Raw genomic sequence first — 22488 nt, forward strand, 5'->3', positions numbered from 1 at the left:
TTCTAATTGGTGACGTAAGACGATTCTATCGATAGGATTGTGACATATATGGCAGAGTACCGATGCTAAGTTGATAACTTGATAGTAAAGTAACGAGGACCATAAAACTTGGTGTGTCTAGGAGTATGTGTTTAATTTAAAGGAGATTAATACGGATAAAAATTTGTTTTTTTTATCCAAATGCGCCGTAAGAGGCTCTAAAAAGGATTTGATTCTTTGTTTGTATCGAATAGACTCCGAAACTACTGGACCGATTTAAAAAAATCTTTTAGTATAGAATCCTACATCATTTCTGATGAACATAGGCGGTACGAAGTTCGCCGGGTCAGCTAATATTTACTATTTTGAACAATGTGCGGTAAGATAACGTCCAAAACCTAAAATACTCTTCGGAAGTACGTAAAATCAGATCTAATTTTACATTTACTAGAAACCTTACAACCGAACCAACGGTATATCCGTCATGTTCACGGTTGTGCTAATTTCGACCCAGAACCGTTATGATAAGGTCGCGATTCCCATGACGATGTCCGTATCAACGCGAATCGCGTTATCTTTGGAATGTCAACAACATCCTACGCACGGGAACTGATCATTGTTTCACTGGTACAGGCGGCACATCAAGTTTTATGATGAATCTTGTAGAGTTTTAATAAGGGTGATTTTGCAACGAGAATGTTTTGTCTAATGTGGTGATGACTTTACTTCGGATTTATTGGTCGTCAGTTCTAAGAGATCTTTTGAAGGAAATACAGATGATATACCTTGAGTAGGTAAGTACATAATAATGTATTTGTCGCCATAACACAAGCTGTTATATCGTATCGGTGGTTATATCGTACTTGGTATGGTATGACCATGGTAGTCATGGTAGTGGTTTTCAAAAAAAAGTGTTACGCATATAAGTTTTAATTTAATTAATCTCGTGAATTATCTTAATCATAGAAAGCAAAAAAGCAGGTCACTATTATGAATTTGTGTAAATAGTGGACCTCCAATATTTTTTTTTGCTTCAAATAGAGAAAGAATCGATTCTCTGATGTATACTTCTTTGGTATATTCCATGCAGTTCTTGTAACGTCTGCCTATATCTCGTTAAATACATAAAAGGTCAGCTGACAGTCGCTCTGGTTGCAACATTGCAATGCCAAGGACGCATGCGTTGGCGGCATAGCCTGGCTATCAATTGAGTTATTATGAATATCACTGAGGTAAGGTTTGAGAGAATTCCCGTGTGGAGGATTGTGACCAATTAGTGCTGGAATTATGTTTGTATCTCGGAGATTTCATACCCCAGAAAGAATTTGTTTTTTTTTGTTGTATCCTAAGGAAAAACTGTCTAAGGCCCTCCGAATGCGGACAGCTTGAAGCAGCTAGTACCAACAGCTTCAAGTTGCGACTGATAGCAAACTACGGTATTCTTTCTACACATGCACGGAATCGCTGAACAGTTGTGACTGCTTCAGGCGGTTGGCAGCACGGTGTTTCAATTGACTATGACTGCAAATGCCATGTATGTTCATCACTGGCAAACTGCTCAGTGTATCCTATAGTCTGTCCAAAATGCCCTTAAACTAACAGCATTATTATGTTCCGGCTTAAGAAGTAAGATAGCCAGTTCCTTTGTGGTTTAAGATTCCGGGTGAAGCTCGCTTCTACATTCGGCCTGATCATCACTTACCATCAGGTGAGATACAGGCCAAGAGCTTCCTCGTCAAGAGCTAAGGCACGTATTTACAAACGATGCTTGCTTACGTGAAGCAGCAAATCGAACACACAGCTTTGAATAGAGCTCTGTGATTGGTTCGTGTGTCACCCTGTGCGTCCACGCGCACTGTGAATCCTCATAGTAATGTTTGTGAATACGGGGCGTAGGTTTAAAATAAACAGTACTCACGATATCATGCCCTTGACTGCCGCTTCTGACGACCTCGGGCGCCATATACTCGATGGTACCGCAGAAGCTGTATGCCCTGCTCTCGCCGCCGCAGAACTCCTTGGAGAGACCGAAGTCGGTCAGCACGATGTGACCTTCCGCATCCAGCAGGATGTTCTCCAGCTTGATGTCTCGGTAGATGATGCCCAGCTGTGGGGAGAAAGGAAACTTGGTATATGGTTACGGGATATTTGTATTGCACAAATTACTAATATTCTTCTTAAAAAAACTGAAATTTTGCTAAAGTTGCTCTGCGAAAGTAGCTCTTATATCGCAGCGTTACGTCTGATTTGTACTCTTACCTATTTTAAGGTAATATTACGATGATAAACGTACTGAAACATTATTTTCAAGCTACTATCACTTCTGATTAAATATAAAAACTAATATCAATCAACTGAAAATACTTATTCCCTTTTTCTGGCTGTAAACATAACCGCTCAAGTTTATAAGGCCATTTCTAAACATAAGCTGAGGAGAAAACTATGTAACATTCCTCAGTCCCTTGTTTAACAAAGTAAGTAGATAATCAAAATGTATATGTCAACGTGAAATTGTGAACTCTGTTAGTTTATAATATAACGCGTTAGATTGTAAACTAACAGTGGGTTAGGTTAGGTTAGATTGTAATTTAACCACGTCCGATTATAATCTGACGGAATTCACAATTTTACGGTGACATATATACTCCAGACACACCCATTATCTTACTTTCAAACTGGGTAGGGAATATTACCAAAGTCTGGAGGGGCGTGACCCAGACTAGCGGCTACTCTGAAAATGTTTACGTAGTTTCGGGTCTGTCTGTCGCCGTCGCTCATGCTGGCATCTCGCTTTGCGTGAGAGGGATGGCAACATTCGAAACTTCGGAACGTTTTTCGGAATAATCCCGCAGACCCGAATCAATTTAGCGTACGTCTGAATTTTGTGAAAGTCAAGGAGATAGTAAGTCTTTACCCGACTCTACAGCGAAGACAAAATAAACGATTATGATTTTAGGAGTATAATTAACGTTCCTCAGTAGCACCTAAATTATTTAATCCGAATTCAATAGACAAGGTGTCAATCGATTCATTATTATGGTCCAAGTAACATAGGCTACATTTTATTAGGGTAAACGCACGCTTAGCCGAGCCATACGCGTTACAGTTTTATAAACTTTTTCATTGAGTATGTAGATCTCTACAAAGCATGTAAGAGATAATATGTATTATACATGGACTATTGTGTATAACCAACAGTATGTTGATGACCTTACAGCTGATTGTCACCGGTCGTAAGACGATAAGAGATTTTTGTCACTTTCTGAAACACCTTCACGATGTTTGTTTTTGTAATAAGATGTCTCACCCGTATTCACAAACGATGCTTGCGTAAGTGAAGCAGCAAATCGAACGCACAGCGTTGAATAGAGCTCTGTGATTGGTTCGTGGCACACTGTGCGTCCACGTGCACTGTGAGACCTCATAGTAATGTTTGTGAATACGGCCGTCTTGAGTAATAACTGTAAGGTCTGACAGTGTGTAATAATTTTAATAGCTCGTTCTAGTTTAATCTAACTTCAAAGGGTCAGGGCGACCTTCAGACCTGGCACAATAAATAAGATTCTGGAGGGATCTAGACACGTGTAAGGGTAGATTTATCATGCGTCGGATAACTTTTAACTGAATCAACTGAACTGAAAATGATAAATAAGAGTGATTTGTAGCCCGCTATAAACGGTTATCACGCCATTTTATCGATTTTTCACATACATTTTGACGTCGATAAAAGTATATCACGGCGCTCATCTTACTCCAGCTGGCGATTAAAAACAGCCCTAAGTGAAAGAGGGTTTGGAATTTTGGATCCACTTGACAATTTGTTGTCAATGTCAAGCTTAATCGTGTTGCAGTCAGTAGTTGCCTGAGATATAGGAGCGGCGCGGGAGGGTGTTTTATTGATGTCAAACGTCAGCGAGACTTCAGATGTGCTTCAGATTTGTATGGTCTGTCATCCCAACTAATATTATAAATGCGAAAGTAACTCTGTCTGTCTGTCTGTCTGTTACGCTTTCCCGCTTAAACCTCGCAACCGATTTTGATGAAATTTGGCATAGAGATAGTTTGAGTCCCGGGAAAGAACATAGGATAGTTTTTATCCCGGTTTTTGAAACAGGGACGCGCGCGATAAAGTTTTTCTGTGACAGACAAAATTCCACGCGGGCGAAGCCGCGGGCGGAAAGCTAGTATCATAATATGTCAATGTTACGTCACCCCTCCCGAAACTGCATTGACTCTGTTACGCGCTAGACACATAAAAAAAATATGTCATTATTTTGTACTAGCTTTCCGCCCGCGGCTTCGCCCGCGTGGAATTTTGTCTGTCACAGAAAAACTTTATCGCGCGCGTCCCTGTTTCAAAAACCGGGATAAAAACTATCCTATGTTCTTTCCCGGGACTCAAACTATCTCTATGCCAAATTTCATCAAAATCGGTTGCGAGGTTTAAGCGGGAAAGCGTAACAGACAGACAGACAGACAGACAGACAGAGTTACTTTCGCATTTATAATATTAGTTGTGATTTATAATATTAGTTGGGATTTTTTCTAGAATAGGCATACCTAACTAAGATTTAAGTCCTCATGATCAACATAGAGTAAAAATGGCGACCCCAATAAAATCAGCAGTTCTTTGACAAGTTTAAGTAAAATTTTGTTACCTTATGCAGCTGTTCCAAAGCTAGTATGATTTCGGCTATGTATATCCGTACTTCGTTCTCGTTGAAGTGTTCCCTCTGGTAAAGGTGCGTGAACAATTCGCCGCCGGCTACGTAATCTGCGGACAAAGAAAAAGTTTCGTTAGTTCTAAGATTTTTACCGGGACAAGTTATAATACAGTCATCATTCATCATCATTTCAGCCAGAGGACGTCCACTGCTGAATATAAGCCTCCTTCAATGATTTCAATATTAACCGGTTGGTAGCGACCTGCATTCATTGCCATTCGCTATCTTTATGAGGTGCTAGGTCAACCATATGAACATTTTGGAATGTTCCAATTTTGAAACTTCATAATATGACGAGCTTAGAATCATAATGATAAAACTGTCACTTTTAATAAGTCCAGCAGCAGTTAACATGCGTTTATTTTGAAGTAACTACCTTCGTCAAATACCGTATTTTCGAACACAGAAAGTTTGCAGAACAGAATGCAATGCAAGATCAATGCAATCGCTACTAGTCGTCAATGATATAACTACTTAGTCTTTTACATATGGCTATGGAGATACTTCGATGATATAGCTTGAAAAACAAATCTAGCACTATATGAAGTATTCCTTTGCTTATCCCCAGGTCCCTGCTCAAGTAATAAAAAATAACAGCACGTCCAAGGATCGTTAACTTCTCTGATTGGTTGAACACGAGCCTTGAACATTCGCTATTATAAAAGATGACACAAGGACGTCAGCACATCAAGCTTGACGCTGATTCTTATGCAGTTGAATTAGGAGCTATTTTGCAACTGAAATTGCCAGTCAGGGTCTGTCAGATTATGATCTACTGTGATAAATATAGTCTATAAAATATATTTATAATTGTATTTTATTAATCAAATAGAATAGCTTCCTCTAACCCTAAGTTGCATGCCCGAGTCCATGATCGTAAAACATAATTATACTAATTGTGTATTTAAATAACATGAAGGTTTACATATTGACTATTGAGACAGTCAGACACCAGTAGAGGCCTAGGATGCATACCAAGATAAACTTTTCATCGTCACCATCATCATTTCAGCCATAGGACGTACGTACACTGCTGAACATGGCCTCCCCCAATAATTTCTACTATAATGACCGGTTGGTAACGGCCTGCATCCAGCGCCATCCTAATACCTAAACTTACGATAAATTTTTATCGAGATATTTTATCGACTAAGCACGATAAACTCATACTTAAGTCGTCTAAAATCATCGATAACATTTTATCACGGCGCGCATCCTAGCCCGGCTGTTAACTAGGCTTGTGACAATAGAAGAAACGATTAGTTATCTAAATTAACTTCATAAAATGTGCTTTTAGTAGGTTAACGCTGACCTTATTTGTTTAAAACGTGACATTGTACCAGAACATTTTATAAATCACGTCATATTATTTTAAAAATGTAACTAAAAATACTTAACATTTTTTAAATAAATGTGTATGTTGTAGGTATAACAAAATACCTTGAAGAATAACAAGTGAAGCCTACGATAAAAAATTACAATGTGAACAAATACATATACTCCAAGGCTCAACGGTTTAAGGTCAAGTTTGCAAAGTTTGTTTCAAGTTTTTTATTAACTGTAGATTTCTTCACTTGTGAAGAACTTGTTTTTGAGAAAGTTTCAAACTAAACAGAACTTCTCTATTAAAGTAATTTAGGCTTTTTATAGCTTCCTTCATGAAATAATGTAAAAAACTCAAGAGAATCTGAAACTTCATTTGTATTTTGCTCTTTTATGGAAAAAAGACATGTATAACATAGGCTATATTAGTTTTATTGTCTTCTGTGTTATTGTCATTGATTTTTACATAGGATTAACTTCCAGTCATTGACAAAATACACCTTGAACGTCCTTAAAATTAACATTACTCCAAATGCAAATTGCAACTTACGCCCGTTTATCTCCAACAGTCGGAGTCTCTTAGTTTTTTAAATAGAAATGCAATTTTTAATTAAAAAAATAACGGTCCAAAGACTGGTAGTTTTACCCTATGATGTTTTACTTAAGCTAAACTCCCTAAAATGTTTAATGGTTCGAAGGCAATAAATACATGTTTTAATTATTTAAAATACAAATTTATTACAGCTCCAACTAAATATCTATCTCGGTAGATGAAATATTTGAACGTTCAGACGGTTCTGAAGCAGTATTACGTAGGTATGGCTCGCAGAACACATCTAGGCCAGAGCGATACGCGGCCTACATAGAGCACAAGCGAATTAATTTCAATTTCAAACTAGATGAGGGTTTTCTGAAATTCAATTAATTAATCTAGATACGTTTTTCTGTTGTTAAAGAAGATCGTTTGAAGTCAGTTACTAAAAGAACTAATCATTTTATTATATTTCACCATTACGGCTTCACCCGCGAGGATTTTATAAATAAGTAGCCTCTATCTTACTCAATGGAGTAACGTTGCTTACTGCTGGTGAAAGAATTTTTAAAACCTTTTCAGTAGTTTCAGAGATTTTACTTCCTACAATCTTAAAAACTTTATAAGTAAAAGTATGATTAATCTCTTCAACAGATGGTTGTCAAATAACACTTACTATCAAACTGTCTTCTGGATTAATCCAGGAGTTTTAAGAGTGTATTATGACGTCTTTGGGACACTTACATACTTTTAGTTGTTGACAGTAACAACTAACAACATAATATTTATCATACCTTTATTTTTGAAATGTTATTCGCTTATGTTTATTCAGTCAGACTGCATACGTATCCTGGTAACCTCAATACTGAAGCAATAACGAGCGTCTGCCCCAACTGGATCGACAAACACGCTGCGAGTGTTTGTAATCATCGTTTTTAATAAAGATTTATTGTTGATTTTACTTTTATTTTTTTCATTACATTATTGTTAATTTTGCGTTTAATTAAGGATTACATTTACGTAATAATGATATAAACGGTCAGGAGTTCTAAAAACCAATAGGCCTAGGATGCGCGTCGCGATAAGCGTTTATCACGCCATTTTATCGATTTTACGCGATAAGCCCATACATTTTTCGCCTAAAATCATCGATAAGATTTTATCACGGCGTGCATCCCAGCCCGGCAAGTGTTGAAAAAAGAAAGATATAGAAATAGAAATATCAGTGGCAGAATTTCACAGTGCTGAAATTTTGACTTTTCACCTGAATTCTGAATCAATTAATACTGTGATTACCATTTATTTGTCCCACAGATCACAGAAACTAAAGGGAGATGTGACAAGGGGAAGACAAATATTTTGATTACCTACTTTGTGTGCGCGAATTTCTTAAGCGAGTTTTCACTGAGTTTCGAACTCAGCGCATTTGATTTGTTCATTTTGCCCGGTCGGCTAATAATAATAACTTACACAAAGAAACCAATCTCCCATAAACTGTGTAAAACAGTTAAAGTACAAACCAAACACGTGCAACCGTTAGAACAATAGGCGCGATTGGGTGCGCGCGCGCAAGTCGGGTCAAGGCGGGGGAAGCGTTATGAAATGCTGTGTTTCGATAGAGAAATGCGTTGATTTGCACTTCCTGCTTATGGTTTCATTGATTGATTTGAGAATTAGGTACGTTCTAATTAATGAAATTGTTTTAGTGGAATTGAACGCTTGGGATGATAAATATAATTCATCTTAGGATACTCATGATCGTGTCCTTATACAGTATGCTTACCATAACTTTACGTTAGGTGTCCTCGCTAGCAAATACGTAAAAAAATTACATTAAATATAATATGACAGATTGTACAGCGCCCCTAGCGGCTACTTTCAAGAACTAAAATCTTCATAGATTTTTTGACGTACTCGCTAGCGAGCACACCTAATATAAATAAACTCATGGTAAGCACACATATCCCTGTATCATATTTACAGCAGATTTAATTAACTGTAAAAATACGGCAAAATTAAAGAAATACCAATGACCTACTTACTTAGTAACAAAATAATTTTGAGATTATTCTAAAGCAAATTGTCTTTCGTACTCTGTAAGAAGAGAAATTGATACAATCTCATTACTTGTTATACAATTTATGTAAACAACTGATTAATTTTACTTTCAAGCCTACTTGACTGTTAATTTCTAGTTTCTAGATCTCCACTGTAGAAACGGATAAAGCAGGCTCTTTTTAAAGTATAGTTTCTTAACATGCAATAGCAGAATCGCACAAATTGATTGAAATTCTTTTAACACTAAGGCCCAGAACAGACGGTGAAACGCAACTGCAACGAAACTGCAACTTTCTGATGATTCTGATGAATGAAACTGAAACTGAAAGTTTGAAACTGGTCGCGTCATGTGTGGTCTCTCAACGGACGCTATGGCAGAAACTTAGCTGCAACTCAAAATTAACTAGCAGTTGCAGTTTCGTTGCAGTTGCGTTTCACCGTCTGTTCTGGGCCTTACTGCACAGAGAGTTTCAGAATAAAAAAGCTCGTCACATTGATTCTTCTCCTTGTCACATGCGCGTGGGCATAATGGTTAAATATCAAACGTGCCGCATTCTATTTCGCACTTTATCTCCAACTTAAAGAGTACATATTTCTTTGAACTTTACTGAACCAATCATGATACTGATTGTTTACCTAACCTGCTTCGCAAGCAAGGCGCAAACCCACTGTAAGAACTTATTGTAAGAGCGATAGCACATCAAACTTATACTGTGGCATCTTATGACGTTGAAATAAGTGCTATTTTTCAGCAAAAATGTGTACTGTGTTGTTCACTATACAGTCAGCGGCAAATGGTTTGTGACACCCAAAGTAGCAAAAAAAAATCGCAACACGTCTTTAACACAATAGGAATAAGGGGGCGTCCATAAATTACGTGAGACAATTTTGGCTATTTTTCAACCCCCCCGCCCCCCTTGGTGAGATTTGGTGAGATTTTGCCTGACCCCCTCCCCCACCCCCTAATCTCACGTGATATTTAAAAAAAAACGAAATTTAATAGTTTGGAGTAATTTAACTGAGAAAGTTTTTTTTGTGTGCTTAGTGCGAGTTTGCATTTACCGTTGTCGCTAATGAGTGCATCAAAAAGATNCCTAATCTCACGTGATATTTAAAAAAAAACGAAATTTAATAGTTTGGAGTAATTTAACTGAGAAAGTTTTTTTTGTGTGCTTAGTGCGAGTTTGCATTTACCGTTGTCGCTAATGAGTGCATCAAAAAGATCAATAAAGTTTAAGATTTTAGTTCTTGACAGTATCTGCTAGGGACGCTGAACAATCATCATACATTTAATGCATGTCATTTTTTAAAGTTTCAGAAATTTCATTCTTCTTCTTCTTATTCGTTACGCTCTTGGCAGAGCGGTCGTGGTCACGTTGAGGCGTTGTTCACATCGGTTGTAGAGGCGGATACAACTCTCCGCACGATCTCCCTCCATCTCTCTCTATTGGCAGACTTTCTGGTGCAGTCACATAAGCCGTCTCACACTGCTGCTTTCACTTGAAATTTCATAACTATCTAATAAAAATTCCTTAGAAGAAAATATTAAAAGCGACTTTAGGTGAAGTAGTTGCTTGCTTCTGAAATATATTTTGTTAACGACGGACAACTACGGAACCCTACACTGCGCGTGGCACGACACGCACTTGGCCAATTTTTTTACTTAAGATTTAAACCCAGTTTTCTGGCAAACTCTATTCCTCTAATTATTGCGGAAAAAATTACGTGATATTTCCTGAGACCCCCCCTCTCCCCCACGTGAGATTTAGTGAGGTTTTTGTTGACCCCCTCCCCCCCCTAAAAGTCCCACGTAATTTATGGACGCCCCCTAAGGTTGTGTTGTTAACTTTTTGGCCACTTTGTGCTGATTTGACGCCGACTGTACGCGTAGTCTTAAAAAGGTAATTAATCCTTAATTTGGAGGTTACAGAACAATCACAAACGGTGTGTAACGAACAAAAAAATGAGATATCTATCTCGCGAAAGTCAAAATCTCTAATTAGCGAGCAGGAAAGCTGCCAAAAGCCAATTAAGATGAAACGCGAATGTTACTCGAGTTGTTTCCTCGAATATTCGTAAAGTTGAAACAAAGGATTTATCAGAAACGTACCACTCCTTAATTACCTTTTAGAATCGAAACGAAAGTTTGCAAAGGTCAAAAACTTTAAACGCGTAAGAACTGATAGAAAGCTTTAACATTTCCTATAGATGTGTCACTTTAGCCCCACCCAACACAGCGTAACAATTTATTGTGAGGTTATAATAAGAAAGAATTGAAAATAGCCCGATTGGCTCATGAAATACAAAACGTCCTAATGAAACACATAATGGTACTCTACCCCAGTTTTTATTGGCGGTCAAGCTGTAGATCCTGCCTACACAGGAGTTGCAGCGGTGGGAACGAGTGGTGGGAATAGTCCGGATCTCAGTTTTTTCCCTTTGCAATAAAGTTACTAATTTACGCAGAGTTAGAACTTTAAAGGAAGAAAGAAAGAAAAAATATTTATTTGGTACTAAAGCTTTAGACCTTTATCTAAACCACAGTCCCAAATACGTGATAATGTGCACACAAAAATGACAATAACATCAATAAAGCAATTCAAGTTCCAACATGTCTGTGGTTACACAGTCAGGAACTTACTGATAAGAACAATCGATAACATAAGGAAATTATTCGATGGTATGCAAACCTTTCACAATAGGAGTAACCCAAACTAAACCAAATAATAATAGTGCTGACTCACACTTTCCAAAAGCCAGCAGTTAATTGGAGAGGCAATTATTCATAAAGTCATATTCATCGTCATCATTTCAGCCATAGGATGTCTACTGCTGAACATAGACCTCCCCCAATGATTTCCATGTTACATGCTGTCATAGCCCGACGGATTAGCAAGCTGAAGTGGCAATGGGCTGGGCATATAGTACGCGAAACTAACGGCCGACGGGGCAGCATGGTTCTGGAGTGGAGGCCGTGTACCGGAAAACGTAGCGTGTGACGTCCAACCAAAAGTTGGACCGAAGACATCATAAAGGTAGCAGGAAGGTGCTGGACGCAGGCCGCTACCAACCGGTCAATTTGGAAAGTCATATCAAATCTCATTTATTAACTGCAAATAGGCTGTTAAAAAGCGCTTTATCACGTCCCAGTATTACTATAACCCTACCACTGCTTCGGGACAACAAAAACTAGTACTGAGAAGAAGCAGCGCCATCGCAAGATACCTGGTCACCCTATGGAAAATTTCCATTAACATTTTCGACTACAGATAAGAGAATACGATTATCATCGTGGGAATCCCCGGGAGGAAAGAGACGAAATAAATGTTTTTTTCCAGAACATATTGTTGCGGTGAAAACGTTGTGCAATCAGTTTGACTAAGGCCCAGAACAGACGGTGAAACGCAACTGCAACGAAACTGCAACTTTGTGATGATTCTGATGAATGAAACTGAAACTGAAAGTTTCAAAATGGTCGCGTCATGTGTTGTCTCTCAACGGACGCTATGGCTGAAACTTAGATGCAACTCAAAAGTAACTAGAAGTTGCAGTTTCGTTGTGATTGCGTTTCACCGTGTGTTCTGTGCCTTACACAACAAGTATCACATAAATGTGTCAAACGTGTGTGCGTTATCAGTGTGTACTAATGAAGGTACAGTAGCTATGAGCGCTCCGGTTTCTTGGTCATGATGATAATAAATAACAATAGTAGCAAATTAGATAACAATAGTACTGATTTAGCGTGTACATAAACAAGCATTACTAGTAAAATGCGATCAGAAGGAATGACAGAGGATATTTGTTGTTAAATCGCACCATCAACCCTTTCATTCAGTCTATGGGCATAGGCGGTTAGATTTTTAACTTCATTCAGTAAGGCCGAGTTGCACCACCTAACTTTGACCGTAACTATAACGATAACGGGCGTTTTTTGGATGGAGTTTGACAGATTTTTGACGTTTGTCAAAGTTAAAGTAAGATGGTGCGACCCAGCCTAAGTCAAATAACGTTAAAACACACAATTTCGCTATAGATGTTACTAATTTAGTTTATTGAAGTCATAGTTTTTACAAATACTGCGAAACGGATATTACTTTAACAAACTACCCAAATAACTGATCATTTACTAACGACGTTACTGACCTTCGTCAGGTCGAGTAATTAAAGTCGTTTGACAATTTCATAATAGTTGTGCAAGCATTGGTATTACTTTCACAATGAATAATTCAATCTATAGGTTTTTTATGGGACGGGACTATTCCCACCTCTAGTTCTCACCTTGACCACCAATAAAGGGGAGATCTCCCCAGGAGATGACATTTGCCGTCACTATGTCAAAAATATTGAAGTAGACAACACTTTATCGTAAAGTAAGAGAAGAGACATGAAAGAATATTGACAACTTACAAGTATTCGGCCAATGGTACAAATTTCCAGGCCAGGAAGGGTTTTAAAAAAAAAGTAAGAGAAGAAAAGAAAGAAATACATAATCAAGTACCTACTTAGAAACAAAAATATAAGTAATCTGTGATAATTGACCAACCTTATATACTATTATTAACCTATCACATAAAAAAAAAAAAAACCTTTTGGCCGACACATTTAATTAGAGCTTATAAGGGTAGAGCAAGTAAATCTGTCGTATTACATAGAACTAGTCAAATTACTGAACAATCTTCTAAATGTGTGGGATGTAATGACTCTTGTGTTAGACTTTATGGCGTCTGACATGTCACATGGATCATATACGCCTCTTGGTCTAGCGCAACTCAGTCAGTCAGTGTTGACCCGGTGAACTTTGTACCGTCTATGTTCATCAGAAATAATGTAGAATTCTAATGATGAAAGAATTTTTCAAATCAGTCCAGTAGTTTAAGATCCTATTCAATACAAAAACAATCAAATCTTTTCCTCTTTATAATATTAATGTAGATAGTGTAGGATCAATGAATATCCATAAAATATGTAAACGGAACCAATTGACAAAACATTATCACTAATGATAAGCCAAACAAAATTAACAAATTAATTAATTAACCATTTTGTAAATAGACAAGATAAACTGCTTACTAATACAACAATAAATTAATGTTATGAAATAGGAATAGTTTCTTTCAAGTTCATCAAAATTAGCGCTTTTATGTTAAAATACAGAACCTGAAAAATTATTATAATGGTCTCTTTAATATTGTTCTATGTTCTTCTGAATGATTTAGTTGCAGTTTAATTTTTCCCCGAGAGAAAATTGGCCTTCACTGGTTGGGTTTTATTGGCGGTCAAGTTGTAGATCCTGGCTACACAGGAGTTGCAGCGGTGGGAACGAGAGGTAGGAATTGTCCCCTTACCGAAATATAGGTATTGCGCTCTTGATTGTATCTGTTCAGCTGGAGATTCTTGGATGGCTCAAACTTGGATTGCAAGTGTGGTTTTGTTCCCCAGTCGACGAAGCACATGATGTCGTGCCCTGCGTGCCCAAATAACAGCACGCAGGAAGATTTAATGAAGGCTACTGACAACGCCACTCTTGTGGCGGAGTTTAGGGCTGACGCTGTGTAGGTTTGTTGTCGACGCGACAAGAAGAATCAAAGCTAAAATAAAGAGGTAATTTATTACCGCCTCTATGCCATTGGTAATAAGACTAAGTACAGCAACGCCGACGCAATCTCCTTAAGGCGCTAGAGATGCGTGAGCTATTAGGATCCTCACAGTAGGAGTGTGTCAAGGTGAGTTAAGTGTGCCACAACAGTTGGCCAATTTTGGCCAAAATGGAGCTTTTTGTGGAACGGTTCTTAGGGTAACGTGGTAAGAAACATATTGCAGTGAAGGTTATGTTATGGACTTGCATTGGCCAAATTTTCTTGAAGCACTTCTATTTAGCCTTTTGTTTCTAACAGGAAATATAATTTACAAGCTAGCTATAATTAGTTGCGAGTTAGACAGATTAACAGCCTGGATGCGGGCAGCGCAGGACCGTTTATTGTGGAAAACCTTGAGGGAGGCCTTTGTCCAGCGGTGGACGTCATTTGGTTGAAATGGACGAACGAGACAGATTAAAAGGTCGAGCTGTTCCTTGTTCATTATAATTTTTTCATAAGCGCATGACTAGTTGAAATCGAGAAGTATTTTGTTAATTTTAAATAGTTATGCAAATAAACTATTATCATTATCATCCTAAATTACTTAATTAATTAGAGGTGATTAGTACAAATTAGCACATGAGAAGAAATATTTCTCATACCCATCACCATATCATTTGACAACTGCCTATCACTTTTCAAAACTTAGTCAAAATCGATGACGGTAGGCACCCAACAGTCGCATTTTATATAAAAACGTACCTACCGGATATTTGTCGTTAAATTATCGTCACTGGAAAGGCTCTTTCTGTACACTGCAAGTCAAGAGTATGTCAAGGTGACCAAAACGGTGTCGCGGTACCGTTGGCCAATATTAGACAGATGTCTTTTTGCTTGGTACTTCATTGTTCGCGATTTGTGCTTGTGTAGTTATTTTTTGTGTGGAAACTACATGTTTTAGTAATGCAATTTGGGTAGACCTTGAAATAACACCTTTGCCAACATAAAAAAATACTCAAAAAAACGTATTTGCATGTCTACGCAAAGACGTTTTTTTGAGTATTTTTTTACAGTTTGGCAGTTTAATTGATCAATTTTAAAGCAATCATTAATATCAATTTCAGGTTGGATTTGTTTAAATATTGAACAAAAGCTAAAAGTTCAGAATGATGATCTCACAGCGTTTACTTACAACTTCCCTGTATTGAGAATACATGTAAATTAACCATTACATAAGTAAATGTAATTCCGAAGAGTGTTGTAGTTCACAGAAAAAGCCATGTGTAACGTTCATTCCCGGGATAAGGTAACACGGGAATAGACTAACTTTCTGACTGCGGGGAAATTTTAATATCGAATCAGAAGTTCCAGGAAGGACTGAACAAAGGTTTTTCACGAAACTGTTAAGAGTCCTCCGGGAACAGATCCGGGATTGTACACGTGGCGGGATAAAAAGTGTTTCGCATTTGATCATGTAGCTTTTGGTCAGTGATTACGAAGAAATACCTCTAATCAGAGGAGTAAGAGACTTAGGGACTACACATTCAACAGAGAACGAGCAGCAGTGCTCGATAATAACATTAATCTTTTAAACTGCGATCTCCAACCCGCCTGCCAAGCGTGGAGATTATGGCAAAACCCTCCACTTTAGTGGAGGAGGCTCATAGTCCAGCAGTGGACTGTAAAGGGCTGTTGATACGATATACGATAACTCCAATCAGTCAGGGTCAGAAGACGTAGTGTGGGTAGGCCTTCCCACTGTCACTGTGTACGATCAGGTGATAACCGCGGAAAGCACCTGGATGCGGTCAGCGCAGGACCGTTCGTTGTGGAAATACTTATAGGAAGGATACCTTTGTCCAGCAGTGGACATCATTTGGCTGAAACGAAACTATCTAACAAATAACGACCATCTTTTACCTCTTTACTACAATACAAGTGATCCTTTATATTGTGCAGAAGGCAAATAAATTGTCAATGACAAATAACGCAAAGAATAAGGGTAAGATGGAGTACATTCAGCGTCAGATAATCCACAATAACGATTTATTTGTGGAGTAACTGGCTCACATAATAAGCTCTCCGACCTTCGTTTACTTTCCTTTGTCGGTACAATGCTGGAGAGATCTAACAACTCCTAACGTTCTTGGGTTGTGTTCCCGAGGATAGCGGGAGACTAATTTTCTTTAGAAATAGAAGATCGCGCCTTTTAAGTTGCCAGACTGTGAAAAATCCCACTGAAAATCAACTTATAGCCACAACACCATCTTGTCTGGTGCAGTGAAAGATATTCTAACTATGATGAAAACTGAAAGTAAGAGGCACTAAGCCAATTATGTTGAGATGAAAGTGACACGTTTAAGCGGCCATTTTGATCGTCGCTCTTTTGTTTTAACTACATATTGTACATTCAACAGTAAATGTTACAAAATCGGACTCGGAACGTCCTATTTAATATTCTAAGGCTGGTTTTAGGGTCACGCGGACTGTGTCAGTGCGGATCACTCCGCAAAGCCGGTTTGTATGAACTGCTAGGGAGCGGAGCGGTTCCTCCGGACCGCATTACTCTAAAACGCTCCCTAGAAGTTCACCAATCCCTAATTTTAAGTGATCCCTTTGAAAAAAAAAATAGGGATTGATGGTGAAAACGGGCACAAGACAGCTTGAATGCCGTCGTCTGTACTATCAGGGATGAAAATAATTTGACAGACGTGATGACAGATAATCAGATTCATTGATAAACTCTTTATGCCACAAATTGCGGAAAGTGAGGACACGCCTTTATCTATGAAGGCCGAGGATTAAAAGGTCAAGAGCGGGATCTATAGCATACGTTTTTATGTCGCATTGTTTTTGCCCCTGTTCAGATCTGTGGCAATGAATATTCTTTGTTTGTGGAAGTTAATCGGATCACTTAGTTGCCGTTTTTATTGATGCACTTACTGTTATGTTTGCTTTGATTCGATTCAGTTTTCCCTATAGCTGAGTTTTTGTGATGTATCATGTAGGTTATATTAAACATTGGGGTAATGTGTCCGAATACTGATCATGGTACATCAAGGTAAACACTAGACTTTATGCAGTTGAAATAACTGCGATTTTCCAACACTAACAAATCTTGAACTATGAAAAGGTCTCATTTTTTTGACCAACCGACAGCAAACCCAATGTTCTAACAAATTATGGAAAGTTATTTCTATATTATAATAACGCCAAACTAAAGGTCGAGTTTAATTGGCATCCCAACTTGATAGTTGAGCAATATTTCGGTAGTTTCTCAACATTAATTTGTGCGTAAACCATACAAACTAATTGTATGAGATTCTCAACACAAGCAACGCCAACTTAACGCTCAACCTTGACCGCAAATGGTTTTTATGTATTTCGCACGAAATCGACGAATTTGCGGTTAGTTACAACTGTGTTTTTGGTAACTTTTTGACGTCATAGGGCTGTCACAAACGTTAAATTATATCGATTGACTGTCACATTAATACTAGTTTTGAAATAGAAACAACGAACGAACAGCTGAGTTTACATTATGAGGATATCTTACATTGTAGTACCTTTATGGATAAGATTCGTTGGTTGTCGTTAACAATTAAATAAATCAAGGGTTTAATTTATACGTATAACTGATAGAGGCATCGTTTGAGATCTATGTTTACTAAGAAAATGTAATTTGTAAAGTTTTGTTTGCATTTTAACTAACCAAAAACCAACCAAATAAAAAGTCTAGCACAAAAGTACCACAATTAACAGTTACATAACTTCATACTACATACTAAATAATTACTACTACATACCATCCGTCTAATGTAGACTTTGACTCGTGACGATTAACGTAACCAAAGGTTGGTTTATTAAAGTACTTCTTAAATTGCTTAGTCACGTTACAAACTTCCCGTCCGATGGTAGATCGCGTCAAAACTGTTAGCTAATCGTATGCTGCATGAAACACAAAAATACGTTACTAAAATAATGCTAATCAATCGTGTTTCAAGGCAAGACTAGTGCGAGTCTTCCAGTGATTTGGCCCACTGTTAGCTTGGTCCAAGGGCCAAGACGCTGGATTGAATTTTTAAATATTTTTTCTTCCAGTAACTGGGCCCACCACAACAACCTACTCTAGAATCTTAGAGTAGGAATCATTCCAGCGACTTGGCCTGTGGACCAAGCTAAAAGTGGGCCAAGTCACTAGTGTTACATTATGTGACAACCCTAACGTATAACAGTATTTTATTTCGACCACAAAATGTAGATGTATATTAGACAAATTAGTGTTAAATTGCCGAATAATGTGTACCAGTTCTGTCACATTTAGGCTAAACAGGTTGGAAACCAGGCAGAACGACAGGTCATTCATAAATACTAATGGGTGACAATGCGACAACCGTTCAATAGTAAATTGTTTTAGAACGTTACATTAAATGGAACTTCATTATGTTCAAGACAAAAAAGAATACTAGAATTACATAGTTCAGGCCAGATCGAATATGGTTAACTTAAACCTACATAACATTTCATAGGCTCTTCTTTTAATGAGGAGACCCAGTCTGACTGAATATTCAGACTTTCAATTTTTAACCTTATTCCATTTCTAATAGATATCAATTCAATATTCAAACTGCCATACATCAAACTACAACTCTCCCATTTTCTCAGCTTCACTCTTTCTGATAGATTTAGAATAAACTATTTAAATAAAAACTATGCAGCAAGGCCAGCAAGGTTTTACATGATGTACGTTGTTAATTTTTCAGATTTTTTGTTAATAGTAAAGCGTTTCCTTGACTTTAATACATTCATTTTACATAAGGTCACATAGGATCACGGAGTTTCAGGGGACCATGAAGAAACTAATGAGCTATGAAAACTGTTATTATGTTATTAACTATGTTAAAAGTTAACTTTATAAAATTCTACACGTATTAGATTATGACCGTATGAGTCATTTACATAAATACCAAAATTTACACGATAAAATACAAGAAACAATTAATATTAAACGACGATTTATCAACAAACATATTAACAAACCAAAATGGCCGATGCATTGCGTCAAACTAACGCCCCATTGAAATTGTAATGCCCACAGACATCTGCGGCTAACGGGCCCAATCGTTGCACTCGATCGCGTAATCGATATACAATCGATACAGCGGGGTTACTCCGATAAACGTTATCCGAAATTTCGAGTGTTGCCATCTCTCTCACGCAAGCGAGATGCCAGCATGAGCGAAGGTGACAGATAGAGCCGAAACTACACAAACGCGTTTCGGAGTAGCCCAGCAGATTTGACTAATTCATTACGAACGCATCTGAGTAATCGATTTGTTTCGACCTGAAATCGCTTATTCAAATCGAATTGAACTTTAATAGTGCGTTTACGAAAACGTGATGTTATATCTCGATCCAATTTCATACTCGTATTTGTCAAACTATACATTTCCGTAACATTTATGTTAATTTATATTCTTTAGGGCTGATTTTTCAATCGTCGGATTACTTTTATCTGAAGAATAAACTTGTCATTTTGACATGTTTCCCATACTGAAACTGTCAATGTGTTAAAAAAGTTATCCGACGATTGAAAAATCTGCCCTTATTATTATAACAATAAAAGCCCTTTTCAGGGCACTTATAGATAAATCAAATGTAGCTTACCCTACCACAAAAAAGTAAAGAAAGAATGTCAGTGACTTTTTTCACCTTGACAATGGGGATGTTGCCTGGGTCAAAAAGCAAAAGTTTTAATTAGTCCGTCAGTTAACTTATCAAAAAATACTCTACACGTATTTTTCACTTTTTCAAACTAATGAAAATTTAAAGAGATAAAGCGCCCCAAAGTTCATAAGAAGAGGCCCGTGACGTCAACGCTTGCTTAAAAATGCCGCACGTTGTGACGTCGTGCGCAACTTCAACGCACCATAACTATGTAATGATTTGTTAGATTGACAAATAAAAATATATGTGTCCAATATTTTTTGATATTAAACATTACGGACTAAAAAAATTTTTTTAGGCAACTAGCCTATTTCATTTAAATCGAAGAAAAATATTTCTATTAGAAGCAATGAAAGGTATAATAATGTTTGAAGAGATTCCACGAGACGCACGAATTATTTGAATCGTAGGTACTTTATACTTGAGAAAACCAGAATAATTGAAGATTTTTGTTTATTGTTGATATTTTCAGAGGTCAGTAAGTTCAGACGTCGATATAACGTATGACATTCTCACTTTGACACCGATTCTTTCGAGAAACATACAGTGGAAGCGTAAAAGTAAATTAAATATGCGCAACGGGACTATTCCCACCTCTCGTTCCCACCGCTGCAACTCCTGTGTAGCCAGGATCTACAGCTTGACCGCCAATAAAAACCCAACCAGTGAAGGTTAAGTTTGTCCTGGGGGAAAGTTAAACTGTCATTGGACCCGCAACGAAATTGATCAGAAGAACATGGGAGGAATTCGAAGTTAAGGTTCGACTTAAAAATCTGAGACACGTGGCTAAGGGTCCTCTTCTCAAAACTGTCTACCTCACGCTATGTCAGTCATTAATTACTTACTGTATTACATCCTGGGGAGGCACGCATAAAACTACACTAATACGCTTAGAAATAGCTCAAAGAGCTGTTCTGAAAGTAAGCACTTTCCGACCAACACGCTTCCCTACAGTAGAGCTTCTTACGAAATGCGACGTTCTATCAGTACGTCAACTTTTCGTATTACTAACAATCCTCAAAAAACACTCACTAACTACCTTTAATCCCGACCTCAAAGCCAACAAAAGGCGCGCCGACATCGTATGTCCCTCTGAGCGATTTAACAGACAGCATACCCACAAATTCTTTTGTTTTCTAGGAAGCTTTTTGTACAACAGTATAAACAAGTATCTCTGTATATACCCAATGAACAGCAAAGAATGTAAATATGCACTGCAGAAATGGCTCAAGGGTAAAACATACGATGACACAGAAAACCTGTTAATAGTTATTAGTTAAATTACTTACTTTAGGTATGCTAACTATAAATAAACATTCTGTCAGCAAAATTTTATTTATGTAACAAAATTGTCAACTTTTACCTTTATCTTTATCAACATTGTTTTGGTGTAATTATTTATAATATCTGTTTAATAAGCACTAACTTACACAATAAGTATGGATACCTAAAACACAGGCAAACATTTTTGCTTAGTTTAGGTATACTACCTTAATTAAAATATTGTTACTAACCAAATAATTTCATAGCCCCATTTAAGTTTCTTGTATTTAGGCTAAGTCTTTATTCAATAAATTTATCTTATATCTTATATCTTATATATCTTTTATACAGAATCACAGCATTACATGTGATACTACATTTTAGTTTTCATCCGATTATGCAACCTCGTGTGTTCATATTAAGGCTGCTACCGCCGCTGTCTACCCAATAAATCGATGGACCAACTAATTCTGGCGAACTAACGTAGATGCAGTCTGACACAGTTAGAGTTAAATATACGAAGCGGAACGGCAGCACTTATCGATTGCGCTAAAATCAGTAGACTATATTGTGCCTCACCTTTGACATGTTATTTTAAAGTCGATCGCCGCAGTTAGATACAGGGCAGCTATCTGGGGCAAGGCTCTGGCCTGTTATTTGGTGACACCCGTCCGGCGGCGGCGAGCCCGAGGCTGGCGATAACTGCATGTATTTCAGGAAAATGAAACGTCTTTAAAAATGCATGCCTGTAACGACGGTAGTTAGGGAGGTTTGCGAAGGCCATAATCAATAAGCGCTTAGTGCTTATTAAGGTGGACTTCAGTCGGCGGTTGACTTGTTACATAATGACCCTTCCATCGATCCTGTCTATCATTAGTCTGTCTTCGGTTTGTAACAAATATTTATACATGATATTCATTGCGTGAAGGAATGTCTCTGCTTAGTAATTATTAGATTTCCCTACAGTTGAGAAACCACTATTTGAAATTATTTCTAAATAGTTTGATTTGCGAAGGCTTAAATCAACATGTACGAAAAAATGCCCACTATTCGGTACAACGCAGGGCACTTACTTAGCCATTCGTTCAAATTAAGCCATTTCAGAAGTTTATGTGGCTCATAAAGTTAGACACCACAATAAACTTATAGAAGGATAAAATCCACGAAAATATCATTTGTATATTTTATACAGTTACGGAATATTTGTTGATATAACAGAAAGGCAAATTCCGTCATGTTGAAATCTGTTCTTTGTGCAATATAGACAAAAAACAAATGAATGCAGCGCACAACGTAAAGGGTGTTT

At 37.5% G+C, this 22488-nt stretch overlaps 2 protein-coding genes across 2 annotated transcripts in view; one reads left to right on the forward strand and one right to left on the reverse strand.

The window, feature by feature from the left end:
* LOC114351877 (ribosomal protein S6 kinase alpha-5) overlaps positions 1 to 4915 on the reverse strand; it is a 58798-nt gene extending 53883 nt beyond the window's left edge. Inside the window, exons 1-3 of the mRNA XM_028303227.1 lie at positions 4906 to 4915; positions 4638 to 4753; positions 1898 to 2086 (exon numbers count right to left, since the gene is read on the reverse strand). Coding sequence (XP_028159028.1) covers positions 1898 to 2086; positions 4638 to 4753; positions 4906 to 4915 — 315 coding nt within the window. The remainder of the gene's footprint in view (positions 1 to 1897; positions 2087 to 4637; positions 4754 to 4905) is intronic.
* Positions 4916 to 5368: 453 nt separating this feature from the next.
* LOC114351887 (protein furry-like) overlaps positions 5369 to 22488 on the forward strand; it is a gene marked incomplete at its 3' end in the record, with an annotated part of 50235 nt that continues 33115 nt past the window's right edge. Inside the window, exon 1 of the mRNA XM_028303236.1 lies at positions 5369 to 5458. Within this exon, the coding sequence (XP_028159037.1) occupies positions 5369 to 5458 (90 nt within the window). The remainder of the gene's footprint in view (positions 5459 to 22488) is intronic.

This window comes from Ostrinia furnacalis, unplaced genomic scaffold (assembly GCF_004193835.3).
Source record: "Ostrinia furnacalis isolate ACB-3 unplaced genomic scaffold, ASM419383v2 OfSCF0093, whole genome shotgun sequence".
In the NCBI taxonomy this organism is placed as follows: Eukaryota; Metazoa; Arthropoda; class Insecta; order Lepidoptera; family Crambidae; genus Ostrinia; species Ostrinia furnacalis.